Raw genomic sequence first — 25,822 nt, forward strand, 5'->3', positions numbered from 1 at the left:
TCTCTCTTTCTATCTTAGCCTCAATGCCCTGGGTCTTTGGGGTAGCTTCCTGGGTTGAAGAGGCTTCTGATGTTTACTATAAAGCCACGAATTGCTTCTGAATTTTAATCTGAATATTTGTTGGTGAAATGATGTAGGCTAAGAAGGACTGGCCTTGTAGTTAGGACACGTTATCAAGTGTCTGAGTAACATTCTACACATTAGTGTTTTACAGGAAAGTTCTTGTTTAACTAAAACTAACCCTGGACATGGGCACGTGATATCCCCATTTTACAGAAAAGAAAACAGACTCCGAGATTAAGCAATAATAATGCAGGATTCTCAAGGGAAGAGATTTTTCCATCTTTATGTGCCCGAAGAATAACTTCTTTGCTTTTATAAAGTAGCATGTTGTAGTTAATAATTGTATTTGGAATAATGGCTACGGGTCTTAGAAAGTTTCTGCCAAGATAAGACTGTGTGACGATGAGAAAATATGATTGGGTGATGTTTACCCCAGAAGACTATTAGCAGTTGTAGAGCAAGAGTTAAACACACATATGTAGCACATAGTAGATATTAAAAGAACGTATATAAACGTATACGCAAAAAAAAAAAAATGTCTGGAAGGAGCTCACCAAACTGATAACAGGGGCTAGTCATTTTTTTCCTTGACATACTTCTATACTATAAAACATTTTAATAAGTATATAAATGATAACTTTTTTTTTTTTTTTTGTGGTATGCGGTCCTCTCACTGTTGTGGCCTCTCCCGCTGCGGAGCACAGGCTCTGGACGCGTAGACTCATCAGCCATGGCTCACGGGCCCAGCCGCTCCGCGGCACGTGGAATCTTCCCGGACTGGGGCACGAACCCGGGTCCCCTGCATCGGCAGGCGGACTCTCAACCACCGCACCACCAGGGAAGCCCTAAATGATAACTTTTTAAAAAATATTTATTTGGCTGTGTTGGGTCTTAGTTGCAGCATGCGGGCTTCTCTCTAGTTGCGGAGCGCAGGCTCCCAAGCTCACAGGCTTAGTTGCCCCACAGCGTGTGGGATCTTAGTTCCCCAAGCAGGGATCGAACCCATGTCCCCTGCTCTGGAAGGCAGATTCTTAACCACTGGACCACCAGGGAAGTCCCCTATAAATGATAATAGGGGAAGGAAAGAGCTAATGGGAGGAGGAGTGAAGAATCCTAATTTTTAAAAAACAACAACAACAAGGAAAAGAATCCACCAGCACCTGTCTGGCTGTCTCTTTGCCTTATAAAGGGTCTCCACATTGGTCTGTCCCCTGGAGTGCATCTTGTTTCCCCATCAGCTCTGCCTCTTCAGACTGTTTCTTCTTTGAGACCTCGCCTTTTGCCCCTTCCTGAAGCCTTTCCTAGTTTCTTCCTTCAAACCTCATGCTAGAAACAATGTCTCCCACTTTTGTACCGTGCTTTCTTGTGGTACCAGAAGTCCTTGTATCATAATCTAATCTTCCCCAAGAAATTTTAAACAAAAATACATCTGTACCCCTTGCAGTATCTCTGGGGCCCCAGCATGCTGAGCTGCTCACTGGTTGAGAACTCCTGCCTCTTGAGATGACTTGCCAGTTAGGGATTCTTGTCCATAACGGGTGTACTTTCTGAGCCAACAGATGGCAACTTAGAGGAGGGGGCACAACGGTAGCAACTCTGCCTCCTTACAAGTGCTGCAGGTCAGTGTGTCCATGCACATCCTACATTTTATAGCTGATGGTGGTAACTAGTAGATGCTACCTGAGAAACTGAAGTTGGCAAAGAGAAAAAGCAGTACACATGATCTCCAAAAGAATATAGATGACATGATGGAAGTAAAACTGAACAGTGTGTTCTTTCCACAAGACCCGACAAAAATCGGTCTTCTGTGCTGCTGGCCACAGTTTGAGAATCAGCACAGTGCATTTAGGGGGTTGGTGTCCAGTCCTCAGACTCCTCAGCCTTGTCTGGCAGGTCCAGTGCTTAGAGGTCTGTGAGCCTCTTTTCTTTTTCCCTCAGTTGCTTCCTTTTCCCAGGGGTCCTGGATGGACATTGTCCCGGCCTTGCTTCTCTGAAGCCTGCACTTGCCTCCAGGTGGATGATTTATATCAGACACCAGCACATCCCGCCCTGGAGTTCATCCAGCAAATGCTCACCGAGTAGCTGCTCCCAGGCCCTGGAGAGGATTGAAGGTGCACATGGTAGACTTTTATTTTTGATGCTTTCTGCTGACGTGCTGTCTGTCTTTTCCCCAGGGCAGCGATGGTGCCCGGAGATCCGTGCTCCTGGACAGTGACGAGCCCTTGGTGTATTTCTATGATGACGTCAGAACGCTATATGAAGGTTTCCAGAGGGGCGTACAGCTGTCAAGTACGCATTTGACTGAATCCGTGTGACTAATGCTTCATGTTTCTCCTTCAGAAAGAGGGGTCTTTCGTCAGAAAGCCATATTTGCTCCCAGCTTTCTCCCACTCAGGCTGACTCCCAGCTCCCTGTCTCCTCCCATAACTTCCGCAGAGTGAGTCTCACTGCACACGGGTCCCGCTGGGTGTGCCCCGCGGCCAGGGGGCTTCCGTGGTCACATATGTGTTTCATGGAGAGTCACACGTCTTTTAGCTCAGAATAGGCTTTGACGTTTCTTGCAGTAAAGAGACCTGTTTAATTGCGCCTGATCCAACATTTCTAACTTGCTTGACCAGGAGACCCATATTTTGAGAAATAAACACTGACATCCAAGGAAGCGGGGTTCCATCAGAGACACTTGTGGGGTGTCGGCTCATGGGACTGCCCTTCATCCCTGAGGACGGTACGAAAGACCCCGGGTACCCGGAAGCTGCCTGGCCTTGCAGCCCCTCTCCCTCCTGTCCCATGTAAGAAGCAAAATAGAAATAAAGAAACAAACAAAGACTCAGACCAAAACCCAGGGAGAAAACATTTCCAATCTGAATTCATTGTTTCACATCTGAGGACCACAGTAGAATCTACCTGATACTTTGTGGAATGAAAGATACAAACGAGAATCCAGGAATATTTATGCGTGTTAAAGCGAGAATCTAGGAATATTTATGCATGTTAAGTCCATCCTTTTTTTTTTTAATTTTTTTCTCCTTCCAGATAATGACCCATGTTTAGGTTCTAGGAAACCAGACCAACCCTATGAATGGCTTTCATACAAACAGGTGAGTTTTCTGGCTGTGTGGCCGCCTCACGCGAGCCATAGTGCTGGAACATGGCAGTTCTTGGAGCTGTTGAACATTGGGCAGGAAGGAGTAATGAGCTGTAGGTCCGGTGGGCAGAGGGATTTCTCAGTGTTTATTCTGCCTTACCAGAGCCAAATAGTAGTTTTCAGATCTCTCATTTTCACAAGTGGTGTAAAAACAGTTCATGTGTGTTGGAAATTTCACATTGCACGATGGTCTTCAGGCCTCACAGAATCTTCAAGTGCTTCTGGGTTACATCATCTTCTTGTCATGTTACTGTTTTGTTCAGGTCTCAGCCTGTCAATAACCAGTATTGTGGCTGGACCAGCCCTCGTGTTTCATATTATGATTGCAAGATGCCTTTCAGCAATAACCATAAGGAAACTTGGAAAAAATAAAGCTTTCTTACTACAGGACATGGAAATGATGCAACACACCTGGACCACACAAGCGAGGCCTCGGGTAGGGGGAAAGAGAGCGTAGAGCACCTGGGGTTCTGCTTTATTGGGGTCAAAGATGGGGGCCTAGGGTTTCGAGGGCTCACTCATTAATGAATCTGAAACAGAAGAGCAGGAACTTAAAGCACAGGAAGAGAGAAAACAAGTGGCTCAGACTGTCAGTTATCAACATCAACCGAGATTGTAAAACAAAGGAGCCTCTTGCGGGGAGGGGGCCTGGCTCCTTACCTAGCCTATGGCTGGTGATGCGGCAGCCTTGGCTCGCAAGTGGATGGTCAGCAATCAGAGCTTAAGGCAGGCACTTGCATTACAAAAAGAGAGAAAGCCCAGCCCTTGGGGTTTACACTACAGTTACCTATAGTGATCTGTTCCTCTATTGCTTCTGTTATATATTGGCTGGAGGAGAGAAAACAGGTCCATTGCAGGTGGGATGTTTGAAGGCAGACTGGAAATCACTGGGGTTTCAGAAGTACAGTTGTACATTTCAGACAGAGGCTGGTGAAGATAAAAAAAATAGACTTAAGCTAACTTCGAATTTGTATATTTTTACTTTTTTTTTTTTTTTTTGCGGTACTTGGGCCTCTCACTGTTGTGGCCTCTCCCATTGCGGAGCACAGGCTCTGGACGCGCAGGCTCAGCGGCCATGGCTCACGGGCCCAGCCGCTCTGCCGCATGTGGGATCTTCCCGGACCGGGGCACGAACCCGCGTCCCCTCATCGGCAGGCGGACTCTCAACCACTGCGCCACCAGGGAAGCCCTGAATTTGTATATTTAAATCACTTTTTCCCCCTAGCCCAGTGATTCTTAGCTTTTGGGGCTAGGAACCCCTGTAAGGTTTTTCGAAGAAAGGTCTGGACCCTCGTTCTAGAGATACAAGTACATGCATAGAATCCCAATAAGCTCTGAAAACCATCTAGGTACTCGCAGGTTCCCAGCCCTTACACACAAGCAGGAGTTGTGAAACAGTCCATGGGGTATGGAAGTAATAAGCATGTTAATGTCATTCTTGCTGTCGCCTGGCCAGTGTTGCTTTCACCGCCATTGCTGCGTACGGAGGGGCACTGTGTGCCAGAACCCACAGGCTTCTGGGGCAGGAGTAGGTGTGGTTCTGTTTTCTGCGGGCGTGGGTGTGGATTTAAAGTGCTCTTGAGAATTTACCAACTGAGAATAAAGAAAAGAACTCCAAATTAAGATTTAAAAAATTTTTTTTAGTTCATTTGGGGTAAGAATGAGAGGATGAGGGATGGGGGCAGGGATATAGCCCTGCCTAATTTTTATGAATCTACCTATTTTTACATAGTTGTATTTAATAGTATGCGTTCTTGTATTCATTTATCTTACTTAAAATTGTTACAAATACTCTGTTTGATATGGTTTTCATAACTGTAGTATTTACTAGCTGTAGAACATTTTCTTAGAGATTTACCATCATTTACTTAACCATCCAGCCATTGGTCTTTTTTCCCCTAGACTTTTGTGACTTTAGATAATTTTGAAATACATATCTCTGTACCTAAGTTTTTTCAAACCTCTGGTTAGGATTGGGTTATTTCCAAAGAATAAATTCTCAAGAATAGAATTGTGGAGCCTAATGATAAGAGCTTGTTCTTTTTTTTTTTTTTTTAAAGATCTCCCCCAAACTTGTTGTTTGTGTGTTTATATCAAAGGACAAGTTTTGGCTGCTTGGTTGCTCTTTATAAACACAGACACAAAGTTCTGTGTCCCTGGATTGCTTTTATAATTTTATAAAACTGAAGTATAAAAGTATAAAAACTAAACTAAAGTATAGAAACTCTGACATGTATCATCTGTGACCTGCAGCTGTTGGGGTGAAGTTCATTTGCTTTGCAGAAGGAACTGTATGATCAGTTTTCTTACAGTGAGTTCTGGTGATTCAAACCTTGAACTTTACAAAAATGTGTAACTAAAGGAATACCTGTTTGCCCCTGTTCTTCCCCGAAGGCAGTGCTGCTTCTTGGCTAAGATGTTAGGCTTGGCCGTCACAGGAAGCTGTGTTCCTTGAGTTGGGCCTGATGCTCTTTCTGATTTTTTCTCCCCCGTTTTAGGTTGCAGAAATGTCAGAGTGTGTGGGCTCGGCGCTGCTCCACAAGGGCTTCAAGGCGGCCCCAGATCAGTTCATCGGCATCTTTTCTCAGAACAGACCTGAGGTATTAACCATTAGGCACTGACCGTACATGGTTTGGAGAGGTCTCAGATGGAAGAACCAGTTAGGGTTCACACCTACCTCTGCTTCAGACCAGATTCTTTGGTCTGATTACCTCTGAGAACATGACTTTGTGTTATGCCTTAGAGAGTTACATGTATGAAAACCCAAACCAGGCCCTTCTTAGCCTTTAGGTAGGAAAAAAAAAAATCACTTTTAAAGAAAATTATGGGTTTCGTTTTTTTAAAATCAGGTCCCCAAACAAAAACTAGTGAAGAAAGTCTTAGAACAAATAACTAACAAAGAAGTCTTCCCACTTTAAGGGCTTCCTCTGTGATTAGAAAAATGGCATTAATAAATGACAGAGAAACTTGGATACATTTTTGTCAGTCGCAAACTCTCATCTTTTCTCTCTAAAAGGTCTGGGCTCTCTCTGCCCAGGTTATAAAGTTTAAAATCCCGGGGGCCATGGGGAAGGGGCCTCACTGGGAGCTGGCCTTAATTTGGGCAAGCAGACTATTGTTTAGCTATCCGGGCCCATGCCTGGTGCTTCTGTAAACCACTATATTAAATTACATTTAAATGAGAAGCCCCCTGGAGCCATTGCCTGTAGTGTGAGTAAACAAATAGTGGCATAGCTGGTACAGAAAAATTCAAGCACTGGGCTTGAAGAGATTGAACTGATTCTTAGACCTACTTGGGTCCAAAAGACATGTTGGTTCAATCCCTGTGCTACTATTTTATAAATTAGAGTGGTTTCTCAGCGGGTTTTTTTAAATAAATTTATTTATTTATTATTTTTGGCTGCCTCGGGTCTTCGTTGCTGGGCACGGGCTTTCTCTAGTTGCGGCAAGCTGGGGCTACTCTTCGTGCGGTGCGGGGCTTCTCATTGCCGTGGCTTCTCTTGTTGGGGAGCACAGGCTCTAGGCGTGTGGGCTTCAGTAGTTGCAGCATGCGGGCTCAGTAGTTGTGGTGCACGGGCTCTAGAGCGCAGGCCCAGTAGTTGTGGCGCACGGGCTTAGTTGCCCCACAGCATGTGGGATCTTCCCGGACCAGGGCTTGAACCCGTGTCCCCTGCATTGGCAGGTGGATTCTTAACCACTGCGCTACCAGCGAAGTCCAAGGTGGAGTCCTGATGCCTACGAGGGTGGGGAGGCCAAGGGAATGTCAGGAACAATGGCACGCTTGCGTGGAGCAGCATGTCTGTGATGGGGGATGAAGCATTTCATTGTGGTGGAGGGTGGAGTGGCAGGATGAGAGAGAGAGACAGCTCCAGGCCAAGTGAATGTGAGTGGGTTGTGCTTGCTACCCATGGCCGCTGTGCCCTTATCCATGCCATGTGTTCTGCGGACGATGGGGACCACTGAGGATTATAAGCGAAAGAGGGACTCTGCTGCCTCTCGCTTGTAGGCGGGTCAGTTGCTGTGTGGCTGATGTGTTTAGAGGAAGATGACCAGTGACTGTGTCACTTCTTTCCTTCCTCACTTTCCTAGAGAACCTTCCAGGACAGTTTTCCCGGTAGACAGTGTGTCCCTCTTCCTCTAGTCCCAGGCCCTACGGCACACTGTGGCCAGATTGCTGTCCCTCAGAGCCCCAGTTGCTGTTTGGCCGAGAAACCCCAGAGGCTGCACCTTGCCAGGGACATAGAGCCAGGCTCCCCCGTGGCCTCAGGCCGGCTCCAGCCCTCGCTCCAGCCTAGCCAGTCCCCACAGCCCTGCTGGGCCGTCCCTGCCAGCCTGGTGGCTCACTGATGCCCCCACTCGCTGCCTTTTTTTTTTTTTTTTAGTATTTATTTGGCTGCGTTGAGTCTTAGTTGCGGCGCGTGGGATCTTCCTTGCGGCATGCAGGATCTTTCATTGCGGCACGCGGGCTTCTCTCTAATTATGGCACACGGGCTCAGTAGTTGTGGCACGTGGGCTTAGTTGCTCCGCGGCATGTGGGATCTTAGTTCCCTGACCAGAGATTGAACCTGCGACCCCTGCATTGGAAGGCAGATTCTTACCCACTGGACCACCCTCCCTGCTTTTTTTTAACATCTTTATTGGAGTATAATTGCTTTACAATGGTGTGTTAGTTTCTGCTTTATAACAAAGTGAATCAGTTATACATATACATATGTTCCCATATCTCTTCCCTCTTGGGTCTCCCTTTACCCTCCCTGCTTTGATCTCACAGTCCCGGCTCCCAGAGTCCCCTTACCTTTCTCTCCACCTGTCCAAATCGTGCTGCTCTTGCAAAGGGCAAGCTCAGTTACCTCCCCCACCAAGGAGGCCCACTGCAGGCTGTCTTGCCTCTGAGCCCATCACTCTCATGCTGTTCATTCTCTTTTCACATATTTGCCTCAAATTTTCAGGCAAATTGTACTTTCCTTTTAAGGAGTGAGCAAGTGTTTTGCTCCCATTAGGAATCCCTTTGGTGCCTGGCACATAGTAGTAGATACACAGATGTTTTGCTACATCTGGTGTTTCCATGTTGAATCTCTATAGAGTATTGTTTACCCTGGAGTGGTTCCACAATATCTTATTTTCTCACCCTGATCTGTACGTTTTCTTTAGTGGGTGATCATTGAACAGGGATGCTTTACTTATTCGATGGTGATCGTTCCCCTCTATGATACCCTCGGAACAGAAGCAATCACCTACATCATCAACAAAGGTATGTTTGCGGCCTTTAGGGGCACTTTAGCATAGTTATTGGTTAGATACAGAGACTGCATTGGCTGATACGTGATATGATAGGGATTTTTCCATTTAAATGTACATCTACCCTCCTATTCAAAAATGTAGTACTTAACCTGGTGTCAGATGTCACAGTCAAGCTTTTAGTATCCCAGAGCTGGTTCCTCACTGTGTCTCTTCACTTCCAGCTGAACTCTCTCTGGTTTTTGTGGACAAGCCAGGGAAGGCCATCCTCTTATTAGAAGGTGTAGAAAATAAATTAACACCATCCCTTAAAACTATCGTTCTCATGGACTCCTATGGCAGTAATCTGTCGGACCGAGGCAAGAAGTGCGGGGTGGAGCTCATCAGCTTGAAGGCGATGGAGGTGAGTCACCCTGCCCTGCCCACCTCGCTGCAGGGTTTCCCTGAGGTCATTTTGGCTCAAAGGTGGTGTCCAGTGCAGCCACAAAGTCCCAGCTCTGGCTGGTCCTGTAAAAGATGGAGAACAGAAATCTCTGTCTCATTACTGGAAAGAAGAATTCTACCTGCATGCCCAGTGTTAATCCATCACATTTTACAGGAAGTGTTCTCATCAGGCGAGCTGCAGTGCTCACATACTCATTCTAGAGCACTGACAAGCCATGCCAATAAATGCTGGAAATGGGAATTTCAGATTCAGGCAGAGATTTAAGTTTGTATGTCCTCTTTAGGCTTTAACACCTTTTACTTACTTATTTATCTCTTAAACAGAGCCAGACATAGAAATCTGCCTCGTTATTCCTTTCCCCAGGTTGCTTTTATAGGGTCCTCGTGAATTTCTAGCATAGAGGCTTGATTTGGTTTATTTTTGTATTATATGTAAGATTCGCATTAATCACAACTTTAAAGGTAACCGTTCTAGGAAAATGAGTGTGGTCCATACTTCAATTGATTGACGTCGGATCCTACAAGAAGCTAGTCTCCCCAGTTTTTGGATTAAACTTCAATCCAAAACTGGGCAAGAGGAGGCCCTTGTTATTGTGTGCACATCACAGGAAGTAATAGGTTCAGTAGAATAAGTCATTCTCTTTCTGAAAATGTTATAAATATTTTCCTGGAACTGTTATAAGTAGGGTTTTGAATTTTATTTACAGTTCTTCTAACGAGAATTTGAGCTACGAGGAAGGATCTATAAAACCTTTCCTGGGGAACTTAGTTGTCACAGAGAATCTGTCATTTGTTCTGTCAGAGCTTCTGCCTCTCTCTCACTCACTCACACACACACACACACACACACACACACACACACGCACACACTATAGCATACAACAGGAGTCCATAAGAGCTAATGGGTGTGCTGAATTGTTAAATTGGGCTTTTAACTAGCTTTTCACCTAGCATTTCCCTATTTTTGTATTTTTTACTTGTAACCCCATTTCATAATTATATCTTTTCCCCCATTTTTCCTCTTCCTGCCGCCCGCACCACACACAGACACATACACAAGCATTTTTTGGTCTTTTTTGACTGCTCTGTATGATAAGGAAGTAATCTTAAGATTAAAATTTAGATAAGTAAGTGACCAAAGATTATAATGTAAAGTTTATATTAAGATATTTATAAAAGACATTGTTTTACACTTACCTGTATAATATGATTCATATTGGGTTTTTTAAATTTTTATAAGCAAAATATTAAATTTTTAAGCAATGAATTTAAAACTAACTTTTTGGTTGATCATGTGATCTAATTTTTATTAATGTCTATTTTTATAGCATCAAAAATAGAAACATTGGTATTTTTGCATTTTTTCCAATATTTTGTTATGAAAATTTTCAAATATGCAAATAAAAGAATTGAGCAGTAGACCACTATATCCCACCAAGAGTCTACAATTAACATTTTAATATATCTGCTTTATCACAGATTAATCATTCTATCTCTTTATTCACTTCACTGATTTGTCTTTTTTTATTCATTTTCAGTAGGGTACAAATTTTATCACCCCCAAATACTTCATTAAGTAGAATTCAGTTTTCCTTCTGTTTATGGTTCTTTTTTATTTTGGCATTTGGAACCTAAAGATGACAACTTTAATTTTTATAATAGCTGTATTTTTTCCTAAATAATGACATAAGTCAGGCTTCAGGCTATGAAACTCTCTTGGCAAATAATGGACTACTTTGGATAATTTTTTTCTAATAAATTAAAAGTCTAATTGCATATAACTTGCTTTATTTTACTTAACATCAATTTTTGAAGAATTAGAGATCTTAAGAAGTTAATGTAAGAATTTTACAAAGATGAGTGGAAATTTGGATCTGATAAAGATTATTTTAGAAAAAAGATTGGTGGAATTATCGTTACTTTAACTCTTAGCTGACTTCTATTTGGATGTCAATGTTCCTGTTTTTAATTAGTGGTCTGTTATATATATAATTTAAAGTGTGATTAGGATTTAAAACTGTATGCTGGGTAGAAACTCACTGAGCCCTGAGCCCACCCATCTAATTTCCATTTATTTCTAGGCATGCTCACTCAAGCTGTTCGATTTTTCATAGGAAAAGAATATTAATAGTGCATTAAAAAAATTAATAGATATTAAAGTGGTCATGGAGACACCTTCATGAAGTAACACCATCAGAATTAGCCCTTGGTAGTACCTGGGAGTCCGCCTTTGGGAAATGCCGTACCTCAGAAATGAATCTGTCGTTCTTAACCTTCATAGCCATTCGCGAGCGATCTTAGAGCTTCTGTCGTGGCCTGTTTTATAATCGGAGATGCCCCAATCCTTCCTCTGCTCCATGTGGGGAGTACAGATAGTTGAGCCTCTCCAGAACGGCCACCAGTTAAGTCCGGCAGAGACTGATTTTCTCTCTCCAGATTGAAGATGTCAGTTCTGCAGAATGGGGTGATCACATATCTGTGCTGAGCTCTGGTTTTGCAAGGGTACAGAGCAGCTGTGGTTCTCTGATTACGGTGTGGAGCCGGGCTTTGTTAAAGGCTGTGATAGGGGAGTGGAAACCAGAAGAACGTGTAAAAGACTTGGATTCCTGTTTTCTGAATAAATCCTGTTTCAAAGTCCAGTCCTAATGCCATCGATATAGTTTTATATAAGAGAGAAAACCAGAAAATGGCTTCTTAGAACGATGGGTAAGTATTTGGGTTCAGGTTAATGAAAATTGCTGTAGTTTATTTAATTTGAAATCTGTGCTGTCTTTGAGTCAGCTGGGAGTGAATCCCACAGAAAAGTCAGCTTGAACTGACTTGATGTGACTTTTGTTCTTTACATTTAGAAAATGTTTCCATTTAAGATTTTTTTTTCTCTTCTCTTTAAGGACCTGGGAAGAGCCAACAGACGGAAGCCCAAGGTGAGTGCACCATGTGCGACCCTGCCCCAGCCTCTGTGTAGCTTCCGTGTCTAATCAGCTCAGAGCCTAGTAGAAATCTTGAGTGATTATCTTATGACTTAAAGTTTTCTATTCTATTCTGATTTATACTGGCTTTTTTTTTTTTTTAATATGCTGCAGCCTCCAGCACCTGAAGATGTTGCAATAGTTTGCTTCACAAGTGGCACTACAGGTCAGTTTTGAAAAGGAATTGTTTCTGAGTGGTATCTGGAAGTGTATATTCCCTGCCTCTTCTTGTGGATGACTTATTTGAGCTATAGATGGACTAGAACTAGAAGAGACAGAAGTGTTCAAGCCTGTCTTACGGTAGCGCTATAAGACGTTCCCAGAATCTGAGCACGTCCTCAAACATTTATGAAAGGTCACAGTAGGTAGGATCACCCATCTTCCTGGGACAAAGTGTATCCATGGTTTCCAGAAATAAAATTGCTGGATTTTCTTCTCTTACTGCTACACACACCCTCTAAAACTTGCCCATATTAGTAAAGATGGTTTAAGATAATAAGTTTCATTTTAAAGGATTCCAGATGGCTCAGGAATTTAATGTGACTAACTTGTGGCTTTCATGGGTGTACCTCACACTACAGGCATCAGAGGCTCTAATGATATGGGGTTTCTGTCATGTGCATCATTCTTGGATGGAGTTTCTGTCCTCTAACTTTGTTCTGTTCATATGTGTTCACAGGCAACCCCAAAGGAGCACTGATCACCCATCGAAATGTAGTGAGCGATTGTTCAGCATTTATTAAAATGACAGAGGTAAACTTTGGGGATACTGTCATCTTTCTTCATATCCATTGGTTGGCATCAGGCCTCAAGAATGAAGGTGGTAAAAGCCCCACTATCATGTTAGGCATGGGCTGTATTTGAAACACTGTCTGAAATATAGATAAGGCCTGAGCTTTCGTACGTTCACCTTCTCCCAAATAGTTTTCACTGTGGACCTAATCCCCAACTCCTGCTGTGACCGTTAGGATGAATTGACAGATAGAATTTATTCCATCTTTTATATGGTAAAACTTTATTTGGATACTGCTCTCTAAATGTTTCCAGGAAAGGACAGAGAAGAACTGACTCTCTTGTTTTTATCTCCTATTTTAGTATGGAAAAGAATTAATTTCTTTAAGTTGACAAAGAAATGTTAAATGCTGCTGAAGGTTTTTTTGATTATTATCGTTTTTATTATTTATTATGCTTGATTTGATTTGGCTTCCACTTTATAAGAAGGATTAAAGCCTCAAACTTTAGTTACTTCCTATAATCTTAAAGTTTGCTTTGTAAGTATCTTAGTCTGCCTGGGCTGCCACAACAAAATAACGCAGGCTGGATGGCTTAAACAACAGACATGTATTTTCTCACAGTTTTGGAGGGTAGAAGTCCATGATCGAGGTGCCAGCAGGTTTGGTTCTGGTGAAGGCTCCCTTCTTGGCTTGTAGACCGCAGGCCCCTCACCACCCCTCCCCCGACCTCTCCTCTGTTTGCATACGGAGAACAAGAGAGAGGTTTCTGGTGTTTCTTCCTGTTCTTACAAGGACACCAGCCTTATTGGATCAGGGCCCCACCCTCATGACCTCATTTAACCTTAATGACCTTCCCTGTCTCCAAATACAGTCACTTTGGGGGCTAGGGCTTTAACATATGACTTGGAGGGGGATGGTCACAATTCAGTCTGTAACGCCAAAGGTCTATTTCAAACTTGCCGTTTAAAAAAGTACTTATTGAATAATATAATGAATGCCTTTCCCTCATATCCTTTGCACACTTTTACATAATTTGCTTTTGCAAATTACATGTCTCTGGGAGGGCTCCATACGGTCTACTTTTTGTGGTAGGAGCCTGTGCTTAATGGTTTCGGGGAATGGGCACCTTTGGCGACTGCAGAAGCTCGATCTCACTTTCACTTATACTTACACTTTCTTAATCCTTTTCGTATATACTTTCTAAACAGAGTTCAACATTTAGTACCTTACCAAGTGAAATTTTAATTTCCTTATTGACCTTCAAAGAAAACTTAAAATTCATGAATCATTGAAGTAAATGTTTACAGTTAATGTTAATATTAAGATTAATAATTTGTAATTTATAATAATAAAATGGAAAATTCCTGGAAATTCTAATGCTTTTCTGCCTGTCTGGTGTCTTTGCTTTCCAGGGTGCATTCGTTCCTTCCTCAGATGATACTTTGATCTCTTTCTTGCCTCTCGCCCACATGTTTGAGAAAGTTGTAGAGGTAGGCACTGAGTTTTATTTTGTTTGTGCACATGCGTTTGGTTGTGTTCTGCTAAGTTGTGTTTTACAGAAAGCACTTGTCTTGAATGCTAGTGACACAGACATTTCATTTTTACCATTGTACACATGCATGAGTGGTTCATGCAGATAAGTTTGAGTGTGCAGACTGTCCTCTACGTAGAGAGTTCTTTGCTCAGGCCCATTTTAGAAATTGAGCTAATTATTTAAGAGTATAATTTTTTTTCGGGGTCCAGATACTTGAACTTTAATACTCATTTTAAAATTGGAAGCTCAGACTTTTGAAGGACACAAATATGGACATGAATTCAGAAAGATGAGCTGTGAATGTAGAATTTTTATGAATACCATCCCACAAAGGCTGGTGAGGCTTCAGTTCTGTAAAAAGTCTCTATTTTTTTTTTTTTGGCCACGCCATACGGCTTCTGGGATCTTAGTACCCCGACCAGCGATCAAACCCGTGCTCTCTGCAGTGGAAGGTGTGGAGTCCTAACTACTGGACTGCCAGGGAAGTCCCAGAAGTCTCTATTTTTGACTGTGCTTGTTCATAAGGCACAAGTTGACTCCAGATTCATTTTTTCAGCAATATTCCAAGTGCCTTTGGCAAAGCGGGATGACCTTCAGCTGACCTCTGTCTGAGCTCCTCATACACAAGTGTGTGACTAATTTAAAAACTGACCAAGAACCATCTTTTTTCCTTCTTGGACAGTTTTGGATTGTATGCTTATAGGAGAAACAGTGAGCACTGCTCACTCATTTAATGAATGTTCATGGGGCACCAGCTGTGTTGCAGGTACTGGGCAGGTATTAGAGAGTGAGGGGCAGCTGATAAAATCCTGGCCCTTTGACTAGCTGCCGCCCTGTGTAGGATTCACTTCCCCCAAAGGATCAAGGATCTTCCATCAGATACTTGTGTCTCCTGCACGCCTCAGGAGACCTTGTGAGTTTACAGAGTGATTGCAGACGTGTTGACAGTGGAACTAGTTTTCAAAGTGTGCCCAGGAGGCAGGCCACACTGAACAGAAACCTCCGAGCTTTAATTTTTAAACAATGAACCTTTCTAGTTGTTTCTGCTTTCAAGCCTGAGACCGTTTGTACTTCCGTTGCATCATCTCTTGAACCTCTCTTTCTTTTTAAAATTTAAAGCAGGCAGACTCTTTGTCAAGTGCCTGTGGCTTGCCAGTGCAGCTTGCATCAGACAGGAAAAAATTCAGGCACTAGGTTATAGCCGAATGCAAACTGCTGCGGTACAGATGGCCTAGTGCCTCAGCCGCAGCGTATTCTGACTACTCAGAATTTTTTAGTTAGATTCAGATAGAAGAGATGAGACTTTAAAAAGCTAAGGCAAGTAGCTAAGTTTTTCTGATGAGAATAAGTTAGACCTAAAGTTTCTGGAAGGCTAAAAATACTTGGATTATCGAATACCATGTCATTCATTCGGCAGGTATTTATTATTGAAGCTAAAATAGCAGAACCCCTCTGATCATCACTGAAAACCACGTTCCCTGGTTTCTTACTAGTCCTTTTATCTTCAGGATAATCGAGAGCGATGCCACATGCCCGTGTTGTACGAGGACACAAGCACATTGTTTTAAAAGCTCCCGACATTTAGGAACTTTATGATTTCTGGAAGCTGGTCTGAAATGCTAACACTGGAGCCTTGTGTGTCTGTGTGTGTTGTGTAATGCCTGCTGTAATGATGACATGTTGGATGTTTCTATTTACCTCTCTAGTTTTTGATGCTGAGTCACGGAGCTAAAATAGGATTTTTCCAAGGAGACATCAGGCTGCTTATGGATGATCTCAAGACCCTTCAACCCACCGTCTTCCCTGTGGTCCCCAGACTGCTGAACCGGATGTTTGACAGAGTAAGTGCCAAGCGAAGAGAAGGGGCAGAGCTCCAGACCTTGAGTCCAAGACCATGTGTGACCATGGCCGCTGCCGTTACTCTCTCGAGGGACTGCAGTTTACCCCTCTGCTAATAAAGCTGAGTGCTTTTACCTCCCAGAGCTGTGAGTGACGGTTATAAGAGAAAGTGCCTATGGACACACCTTGTCAACTGGAAGGCACAATACAGGTGTGAGGTGGAGCTTGTTTTATTTTCATGATAAACTCTTTGAGCCTCTGTTTTCTCATCTTTACAGTGGACTGTTACCTCTTCCATCTCATAAAGATGCTAATTACATCATATGAAAAGGCTTTATATATTGTAAAGCTCCACTGCATGAAAAATATTACTTACTTAGCCACCCTGAGAAACGTGACTAAACCAAGCCAGGGACCGAGAGGAGATGGTGAGCCTTTAGAGCACGGACCCCACAGCTGGGGCAGGACCCCGTGTGGTGTGAGCAGTCTCTAGAATGAATTTGGACTGGGCAATTCTAATACTCTTTATTTTGAGACATGGCTTTCGTCATCTATAGAGAACCTTCTCATTTTAAAAAAAAATTTATTTATTTTTGGCTGCGTTGGGTCTTCGTTGCTGCCCACGGGCTTTCTCTAGTTGCGATGAGCGGGGGCTACTCTTTGCTGTGGTGCGCGGGCTTCTCATTGCAGTGGCTTCTCTTGTTGTAGAGCGTGGGCTCTAGGCACGCGGGCTTCAGTAGCTGTGGTGTGCAGGCTCAGTAGTTGTGGCACATGGGTTCAGTAGTTGTGGCACGCGAGCTCTGAAGCGCAGGCTCAGTAGTTGTGATGCATGGGCTTAGTTGCTCTGCGGCATGTGGAATCTTCCGGACCAGGGATCGAACCTGTGTCCCCTGCATGGTCAGGCAGATTCTTAACCACTGCGCCACCAGGGAAGTGCCAACCTTCTCATTTTCTTAATAGTTCTTTTTTAAAAAATTGTAAAACAGCTTTATTGAGATATAATTCACATTACATGCAATTCACCCATTAAGTGTGCGATTCAAAGGTTTTTAGTACATTCACAGAGTTCTGCAACCACCATTACAGTCCATTTTAGAACATTTTTATCACCTCAAAAAGGATGTGGTATCATCCTCCACCCTGCTACCTCCCTCCACCACCCAAAAAACTCATCTACTTCCTGAATCTATAGATTCCCCTATTCTGGATTTTCATGTGAATGGAATCATGCAGTATTCTTTTGTTGCTGGCTTCTTTTGCTTAGTATGCTTTCAAGGTCCATCCATGTCATAGCATGCATCCATACTTCATTCCTTTTAATGGCCAAATAATATTCCGCTGCATGGATTCAACACGTTTTATTTATCCATCCATCCATTGATGGGCATTTGGGTTGTTTCTGCTTTTTGGCTATTATGAATAATGCTGCTGTGAACATTCACGGGCAAGAGGCTGTGTGGACATGTGTTTTCATTCTCTCGGGTATGTGCCTAGGAGCGGAATTGCTAGTCGTACAGTCACTCTGTGTTTAACTGAGGAACCACTGGTCTGTTTTCTAAAGGAGCTGCACCATTTTACATTCCCACCAGCAGTGTATGAGGGTTCCAATTTCTCTACATTTTCACCGACACTTGTTATTATCTGACTTCTTAGTATCTCGCCATCCTACTTATTGTGAAACCTTCTTGCTTCTTGACTTATTAGATTTTTGCTCAGGCAAACACCACGCTGAAGCGATGGCTGTTGGACTTTGCCTCCAGGAGGAAAGAAGCCGAGCTTCGCAGTGGCATCATTAGAAACAACAGCCTGTGGGATAAGTTGATCTTCCACAAAATACAGGTAGCACATTGACTCACAACGGTTATTTGTCATGTAAGCGCCTTTGCGTTTCAAACTTTCTGTGAGGACTCTTTTTTTTTTTTCAACTGAAGTATAGTTGATGTATAATATTATATAAGTTACAGGTGTACAATATAGTAATTCACAATTTCTAAAGATTATACTCCATTTATAGTTATTATAAAATATTGGCTATATTCCCCATGTTGTAGAATACATCCTTGTAGCTTATTTTATACCTAATAGTTTGTACCTCTTAATCCCCTACCCCTATATTGTGTGAGGACTGTTTTTAAAAGAGAAGGTGAGAGAGAGAATTTCTGGCACATTTCTAAAAACTAAGGACAAAGCCATTAGCAAAACCTCAGTGTCCAAGATAAATCTGAACAGTGTTTAGCCATCCAGGGCAGAAAAGGAATCAGGTAGCATAGCCTTTCTGATTCTCCATTTTGTTTTACCATTCTGGAACTCTTGAGGTATTTTTTTAGGCATGAGTGATAAAGAATACGGAATAATATTATGTCCCCCAGAAGGTGGTGCTTGCCATAAACCCATGACACTCTTGTTCTAATTCCTTAAAACACCTGCAGGTATAGAGGTGTTGCTTTATTTTCCACACCTGTTGAGAGTGAATGGAGTGGTTTCGGGTGGAACCAAACTCCAGTCAGGTGTCCCCCTTGGGGTGCCTGTGCGTTGTCGGGCACAGTGAGTTCTGTGCAGCCTGCAGACAAGGAGCTGGTGGGTTAGAGTATTGGGGTTCCAAGAAGGAATCTTTGAGAAGCCCGCCACCTTCCAGTCACTTGCCCCTCACCCTCTCCCCTCTCCCTGCCTTGCAAGTCGAGCCTGGGAGGAAAAGTACGGCTGATGATCACAGGAGCAGCGCCCGTGTCTGCCACAGTGCTGACCTTCCTGAGAGCCGCGCTGGGCTGCCAGGTGAGGCGCCTCCCTCCGCACCTCCCCTGGTCTCGGACCGAGTCCTGCCCAGGAGTCTGCTTTCCAAAAGGCACTCTTCTTCTCCTCCGTGTGCCATATTGTTGTTTGGAAGATCATGTTATTCCTAGGTTGCTTGGAGAAAGGGGTATAGGCACACCTCGGAGATACAGCAGATTCAGTTCCAGACCACTGCAATAAAGCCAATGTTGCAACAAAGCCAATATCGCAGTAAAGCCAGTCACATGAACTTTTTGGGTTCCTGGTGCAGATAAAAGTAATGTTTACTCTAGTCTGTAGTCTGTTAAGTGTGCAATAGGATTATGTCTAAAAAGCAATGTGTATATCTTAATTTAAAAATACTTTATTGCTAGCCGTCATCTGACAACGCAGCGTTGCCACAAACCTTCAATTTGTAAGAAATGCAGTATGTGCAGAGCGAATAAAATGAAGTGTGCCTGTATATATCCTTTACCGCAGGCAGACTATGCATTTGTGTCCACCACTGGGTAATTTCCTCTAGGGTGAGGCACAGAAGATACCTTTAGATCAGGTGTGAGGGCATGGGGATTGGCAGTAAGTGATAAGGCGACCTGCAAAGCATGCAGAGACCCTTTCTTAAGGGGGGGAGGGAGCCAGCAGAGACTGGGTGATAAGTAGCCGAGCCGACGGAGTGAGTGAGTCCCTGGGCAGGTGGTGCACGGCGTGACCTGTGAATGCCATTGTCTCCTACGTGGGTGAGTACGTTGGGTGCTGTAATAAAGCGTGTTGTAGTGTATGGGCTGAGGTTACCAAACAAGCTAGAGGAACTTAGTTACTGAGCACTTCCAGCAGAGGTGTGACTGTCCCCCTCTCTTCCCGTCCCACCTCTTGGTGACCCAGTTCTACGAAGGCTATGGACAGACCGAGTGCACTGCCGGGTGCTGCCTGACTGTGCCTGGGGACTGGACTGCAGGTATGATGGCAGGACTTTCCTTATCGGGATCTTACTTTTGGCATTGGAATTACTGGAATTGGGTTAATAAACCAACTTAAACAAGTGCTGTGTCTCTGATGATTAGGCCTTGGGGTCAACAATCTTGGAAACCAGGGGGCCCTGTGGCAGAGTGGGATGTGACTTTGAGGCTCCGACTGTCAATGCCTGCCAACCTGGGTAGGTGGCAACAGAGACTTACATAGATGCTGAAGGTCACATCTAGAGATGGTGTTCTTTATACCAGGTTCAGAATGTTTGGCCCAACAGAGCTTTCCAGGAATTGATTGGGGCCTAATTATTTGCTGGTAAATTTTAATTAAATTTCCAGAGACTCCATACAGAAATAAACACAAGTCCTTTGTCCCAAAAGGAAAAAACAGGGGAGGACAAACTGTCCTGCCTGAGGTTCTGCCTCAGGAGTTTATGATGCATGTTATATGTGCTTCATCCCAGCACCCCTGTGAGAGAAGCCCTCTCTAGACATGTTGGCTAAAAAGCATGTCAGTAATGTATAAGAATTTACACAGCTTTATATTTTGGAGCCAGGATTCCAACCCAGGTCTGACCACAAAACTCCTATGCTTTCCCCTGTCCCACACCGGCAGTGTATTCTACACTGTGATAAATAAATTCTGTGATTTGTTTGCTGTTTTACACATATGAGCATCTAATGACATAGATTCTAGTATCAAGCACTTTCTAGTAGCATAATTCCACTGCGATTGGCACTAACAGTCTGTGAACCTTTTTCATGGTGTTTAATTTTTTTTTAATGAATTTATTTATTTTTGGCTGTGTTGGGTCTTCGTTGCTGCATGTGGGCTTTCTCTAGTTGTGGCGAGTAGGGGCTACTCTTCGTTGCTGTGCGTAGGCTTCTCACTGCGGTGGCTTCTCTTGTTGTGGAGCACGGGCTCTAGGTGCATGAGCTTCAGTAGTGGTGGCACATGGACTCAGTAGTTGTGGCGCACGGGCTTAGTTGCTCCGCGGCATGTGGAATCTTCCTGGACCAGGGATCGAACCCATGTCCTCTGCATTGGCAGGTGGATTCTTAACCACTGCGCCACCAGGGAAGTCCCTGTTTGTTTAATTTTTAACTCCTGGTGCCTTACCGGCTAGAGAATTTGAATAGTGACTTCTTTAAGCTAAAATTATCAAAACATAGGAAGAATGACTTGTGATACTCTTAAAAATCTAATATCTGTTACTCTTGTTTTGGGAAAAGAACCCAGTCCTAGCACCGTTTGGCAAGAGAGTTAAGTGAGCTGTGAAAAGAATCGCTGTCCTGTCTTCATAAACTTACATGTAAAACATGTTCGTTTATAATCAAGGGAATAAGGCCGTATTGGTCAGAACCATCTGACCCGTCAAGGTCTGTTCTTATAGAGAACGGGGACGTGACCTCTGTATGAGGGAGAGCAGGGCCCTCAGATCATGGGAACCAGGTGAAAGTTTCAGGAAACCTGCTTCCAGGTGTTCAAAGAAACCCTGAAAATGAGCAGCCAGATCATTTATACTTTGAAAAATAATTTGGAGCATCAGACTTGGGAAAGCTCCCTAGGAGACATTGGACTGTTTTTGTCTCTTTTCTAGGAATAAACTCTGTAATTTGCCAGGGGGAGACAGGCTGTGATTGCCGAAACCAGAGGTTTATACCCTCTGTTCTCATCGTGAGTGGGCTTGTTTGTGATAAAAGTGATCTGTCCTAAGGATATCGGTAGTCACGGTAGGAGTGCTCATCTTTTATTTGATATACAGGCCATGTTGGTGCCCCAATGCCTTGCAACATTATAAAGCTTGTCGATGTGGAAGAAATGAATTACATGGCTGCCAAGGGCGAGGGCGAGGTGAGTGAAATCCCGCAGTCACCCCCTCACTGCGGGCTCCTCCAGTAACCAGCCACCTCTCAGCACCACAGCACGTAAAGCCACTGAGCTTGGTGTTGCTGGTGACCCTGAGTCACACAGGCTTCTTTTTGACGGTACATTTATGCCTAACTCGCAGGGCGGGTAGGGAGGTGGGGGGGCTCTAATGCCTGCCTTCTGCCGCCAGCCACGATGGGGCCGAGGGCCCAGGAGGGTACAGAGGCTCCAGGGCCTGAAGTCCTGGGCCACGGCTTCCTGTCTGCTAATTGCCCTCCATGCCTGTTAGTGAGCTACTGGCTAGAGGAAGGAAGGCCAAATTGCTTTGGGATTTCACCCCCTTGGGATTTTCCAGAAGCTCTGATCCAGAGCCTAGGGTGAGCGTGAGCCCTGGAACTTGACTACAGCCAAGGCCATTATGGAAGGGAAGTGGGGGATTGGAGGTGCTGCCACGATGCCAGCGGGGCTCTGGTAGCTCTGGGAGACACACACACACACACACACACACACACACACACTCACACACACACGAGTTTTCTCTGGAGAAGCCCCAGTCAGTGCTCTTAACAGATCATCTTTTTCCCCCTCCAGTTTTGTTGAGATATAATTGACATCTAGCACGGTGTGAGTTTAAGGTGTACAGCATCATGATTTGACTCGCATATATTGTGAAATGATCACCGCAGCAAGTTTAGTAAACATCCATCCTCTCATATAGATACAAAAAAAAGAAGAAATGTGTTTTTTTCCCTTGTGATGAGAACTCTTTAAGATCTGCTCTCTTAACAACTTTAAAATCTTCCATATGGCTGTGCTAACTGTAGTCGCCATGCTGTACATGACACCCCTGGTCCTTATTTATCTTATAACTGGATGTTTGTACCTTTCATCCACCTTCTTCCAACTCCCACGCCTCCCTCCCGATCTTTTCCCCTCAGGTGTGTGTGAAAGGGGCTAATGTATTTCAAGGCTACTTAAAGGACCCAACAAACACAGCAGAAGCTCTGGATAAAGACGGCTGGTTGCACACAGGGGACATTGGAAAGTGGTTACCAGTAAGTGGTCCCCTCCCCTGTTCACAGACACTTTTGTTCCACCATAGGGAAGAAAAAACCCCACGTCGCAGTGGCACCCTAACTTTCCCTCCCCTTTCTCCTTACCGAGTGGTGGAGCGTAGACCCTTCTGTCTTCTGCAGGAAACAGGCTTATACTTAGCATCCTCGTGTAGCATTTTCACTTTAATGGCAGCAAATATGTTTTGTTTTGATGCTTGACATCCTTTCCGGTTGCTGCTTCTGGCTTGAAATCCAGAGACACTGTGTCTGGCTTTTCACATTTCACTGCTGTGCCTTGATGTTGAGGCCTTAGTTAAGGTCTGGGGGCACTGCATAAGCTGCCAGGCATGTACGACAGGTGAAAATTTGTGAGCACACATGTTTCTTAACATTGTCATCTCAGTAAAAACAGGATAAGTACTTAGAGGATCAGGCCATCCCTTTGAACTTAGCCTCAGAACCGTTTACTATAGAGAAATAAGGAGTCCGTCTTTGGAGTGAGATGCTTGTGCAAAAAGCCGACCTGTAGGTTTCACCACTTTTACTTGTTGTGGTGACACCACTGCTTTTTAAAGTTGTTACTGTGTTTAATTGCAAGCACTCAAATGGCTAGTGTAATTTTTATTATTCTGTATTGTTCTAGTCTTACAGGTGCTTTATTTATTTATTTACTTATTTATCACCTATGAGGAATGATTACTTAGAAATTCCCCTTTATTTCTGCTGTTCTTGGACAGTTTGAAAAAGGAGAAAAACATGATGACCATTGGTTTAGGGAACATTAGTTTTAGAACTTTTTTTTTTTAATTTTTTAATTGTATTTTTTTATAGAGCAGGTTCTTATTAGTCATCAATTTTATACACATCAGTGTATACATGTCAATCCCAATCTCCCAATGCATCACACCACCATCCCCCCACCATCACTTTCCCCCCTTGGTGTCCCTATGTTTGTTCTCTACATCTGTGTCTTAATTTCTGCCCTGCAAACCGGTTCATCTGTACCATTTTTCTAGGTTCCACATATATGCATTAATATATGATATTTGTTTTTCTCTTTCTGACTTACTTCACTCTGTATGACAGTCTCTACGTCCATCCACATCTCAACAAATGACCCAATTTCGTTCCTTTTTATGGCTGAGTAGTATTCCATTGTATATATGTGCCACATCTTTATCCATTCATCTGTCGATGGGCATTTAGGTTGCTTCCATGACCTGGCTATTGTAAACAGTGCTGCAATGAACATTGGGGTGCATGTGCCTTTTTGAATTATGGTTTTCTCTGGGTATATGCCCAGTAGTGGGATTGCTGGATCATATTGTAATTCTATTTTTAGTTTTTTAAGGAAGCTCCATACTGTTCTCCATAGTGGCTGTGTCAGTTTACATTCCCACCAACAGTGCAAGAGGCTTCCCTTTTCTCCACACCCTCTCCAGCATTTGTTGTTTGTAGATTTTCTGATGATGCCCATTCTAACCGGCATGAGGTGATACCTCATTGTAGTTTTGATTTGCATTTCTCTAATAATTAGTGATGTTGAGCAGCTTTTCATGTGCCTCTTGGCCATCTGCATGTCTTCTTTGGAGAAATGCCTATTTAGGTCTTCTGCCCATTTTTGGATTGGGTTGTTTGTTTTTTTAACATTGAGCTGCATGAGCTATTTATATATTTTGGAGATTAATCCTTTGTCCGTTGATTCATTTGCAAATATTTTCTCCCATTCTGAGGGTTGTCTTTTCATCTTGTTTATAGTTTCCTTTGCTGTGCAAAAGCTTTTAAGTTTAATTAGCTCCCATTTGTCTATTTTTGTTTTTATTTCCATTACTCTAGGAGGTGGATCAAAAAAGATCTTGCTGTGATTTATGTCAAAGAGTGTTCTTCCTATGTTTTCCTCTAAGAGTTTTATAGTGTCCAATCTTACATTTAGGTCTCTAATCCATTTTGAGTTGTATTTTTGTGTATGGTATTAGGGAGTGTTCTAATTTCATTCTTTTACAGGTAGCTGTCCAGTTTTCCTGGCACCACTTATTGAAGAGACTGTCTTTTCTCCATTGTATATCCTTGGCTCCTTTGTCATAGATTAGTTGACCATAGGTGCCTGGGTTTACCTCTAGGCTTTCTATCTTGTTCCATTGATCTGTGTTTCTGTTTTTGTGCCAGTACCATATTGTCTTGATTACTGTAGCTTTGTAGTATAGTCTGAAGTCAGGGAGTCTGATTCCTCCAGCTCCGTTTTTTTCCCTCAAGACTGCTTTGGCTATTCGGGGTCTTTTGTGTCTCCATACAAATTTTAAGATTTTTGTTTTAGTTCCGTAAAAAATGCCATTGGTAATTTGACAGGGATTGCATTGAATCTGTAGATTGGGTAGTATAGTCATTTTCACAATATTGATTCTTCCAGTCCAAGAACATGGTATATCTCTCCATCTGTTGGTACCATTTTTAATTTCTTTCATCAGTGTCTTATAGTTTTCTGCATACAGGTCTTTTGTCTCCCTAAGTAGGTTTATTCCTAGGTATTTTATTCTCTTTGTTGCAGTGGTAAATGGGAGTGTTTCCTTAATTTCTCTTTCATATTTTTCATCATTAGTGTATAGGAATACAAGAGATTTCTGTGCATTAATTTTGTATCCTGCAGCTTTACCAAACTCATTGATTAGCTCTAGTAGTTTTCTGGTGGCATCTTTAGGATTCTCTATGTATAGTATCATGTCATCTGCAAACAGTCACAGTTTTACTTCTCCTTTTCCAATTTGTATTCCTTTTATTTCTTTTTATTCTCTGATTGCCGTGGCTAGGACTTCCAAAACCATGTTGAATAGTAGTGGTGAGAGTGGACATCCTTGCCTTGTTCCTGATCTTAGAGGAAATGCTTTCAGTTTTTCACCATTGAGAATGATGTTTGCTGTGGGTTTGTCGTATATTGCCCTTATTACGTTGAGATAGGTTCCCTCTATGCCCACTTCCTGGAGAGTTTTTATCATAAATGGGTGTTGAATTTTGTCAAAAGCTTTTTCTGCGTCGATTGAGATGATCATATGGTTTTTCTTCTTCATCTTGTTCATATGGTTTATCACATTGATTGATTTGCGTATATTGAAGAATCCTTGCATCCCTGGGATAAATCCCACTTGATCATGGTGTATGATCCTTTTAATGTGTTGTTGGATTCTGTTTGCTAGTATTTTGTT

At 43.1% G+C, this 25,822-nt stretch overlaps 1 protein-coding gene across 3 annotated transcripts in view; it reads left to right on the forward strand.

Annotated features, from left to right (window-relative positions):
• The window catches only part of ACSL1 (acyl-CoA synthetase long chain family member 1), a 49,683-nt gene that overhangs the window by 17,861 nt on the left and 6,000 nt on the right, over positions 1–25,822 (forward strand). The window contains exons 2-16 of one of the 3 annotated variants that reach the window (XM_065899789.1): positions 2,238–2,352; positions 3,097–3,161; positions 5,707–5,808; positions 8,360–8,459; positions 8,671–8,849; positions 11,782–11,814; positions 11,974–12,025; positions 12,539–12,612; positions 14,006–14,083; positions 15,834–15,968; positions 17,671–17,805; positions 18,643–18,738; positions 19,618–19,690; positions 21,467–21,555; positions 22,509–22,625. In XM_065899789.1, the coding sequence (XP_065755861.1) occupies positions 2,238–2,352; positions 3,097–3,161; positions 5,707–5,808; positions 8,360–8,459; positions 8,671–8,849; positions 11,782–11,814; positions 11,974–12,025; positions 12,539–12,612; positions 14,006–14,083; positions 15,834–15,968; positions 17,671–17,805; positions 18,643–18,738; positions 19,618–19,690; positions 21,467–21,555; positions 22,509–22,625 (1,443 nt within the window). The remainder of the gene's footprint in view (positions 1–2,237; positions 2,353–3,096; positions 3,162–5,706; positions 5,809–8,359; positions 8,460–8,670; positions 8,850–11,781; positions 11,815–11,973; positions 12,026–12,538; positions 12,613–14,005; positions 14,084–15,833; positions 15,969–17,670; positions 17,806–18,642; positions 18,739–19,617; positions 19,691–21,466; positions 21,556–22,508; positions 22,626–25,822) is intronic. The other 2 variants (XM_065899790.1, XM_065899791.1) reach the window with 2 other exon arrangements.

The sequence above is a fragment of the Phocoena phocoena genome, chromosome 21, assembly GCF_963924675.1.
Source record: "Phocoena phocoena chromosome 21, mPhoPho1.1, whole genome shotgun sequence".
NCBI lineage: Eukaryota > Metazoa > Chordata > Mammalia > Artiodactyla > Phocoenidae > Phocoena > Phocoena phocoena.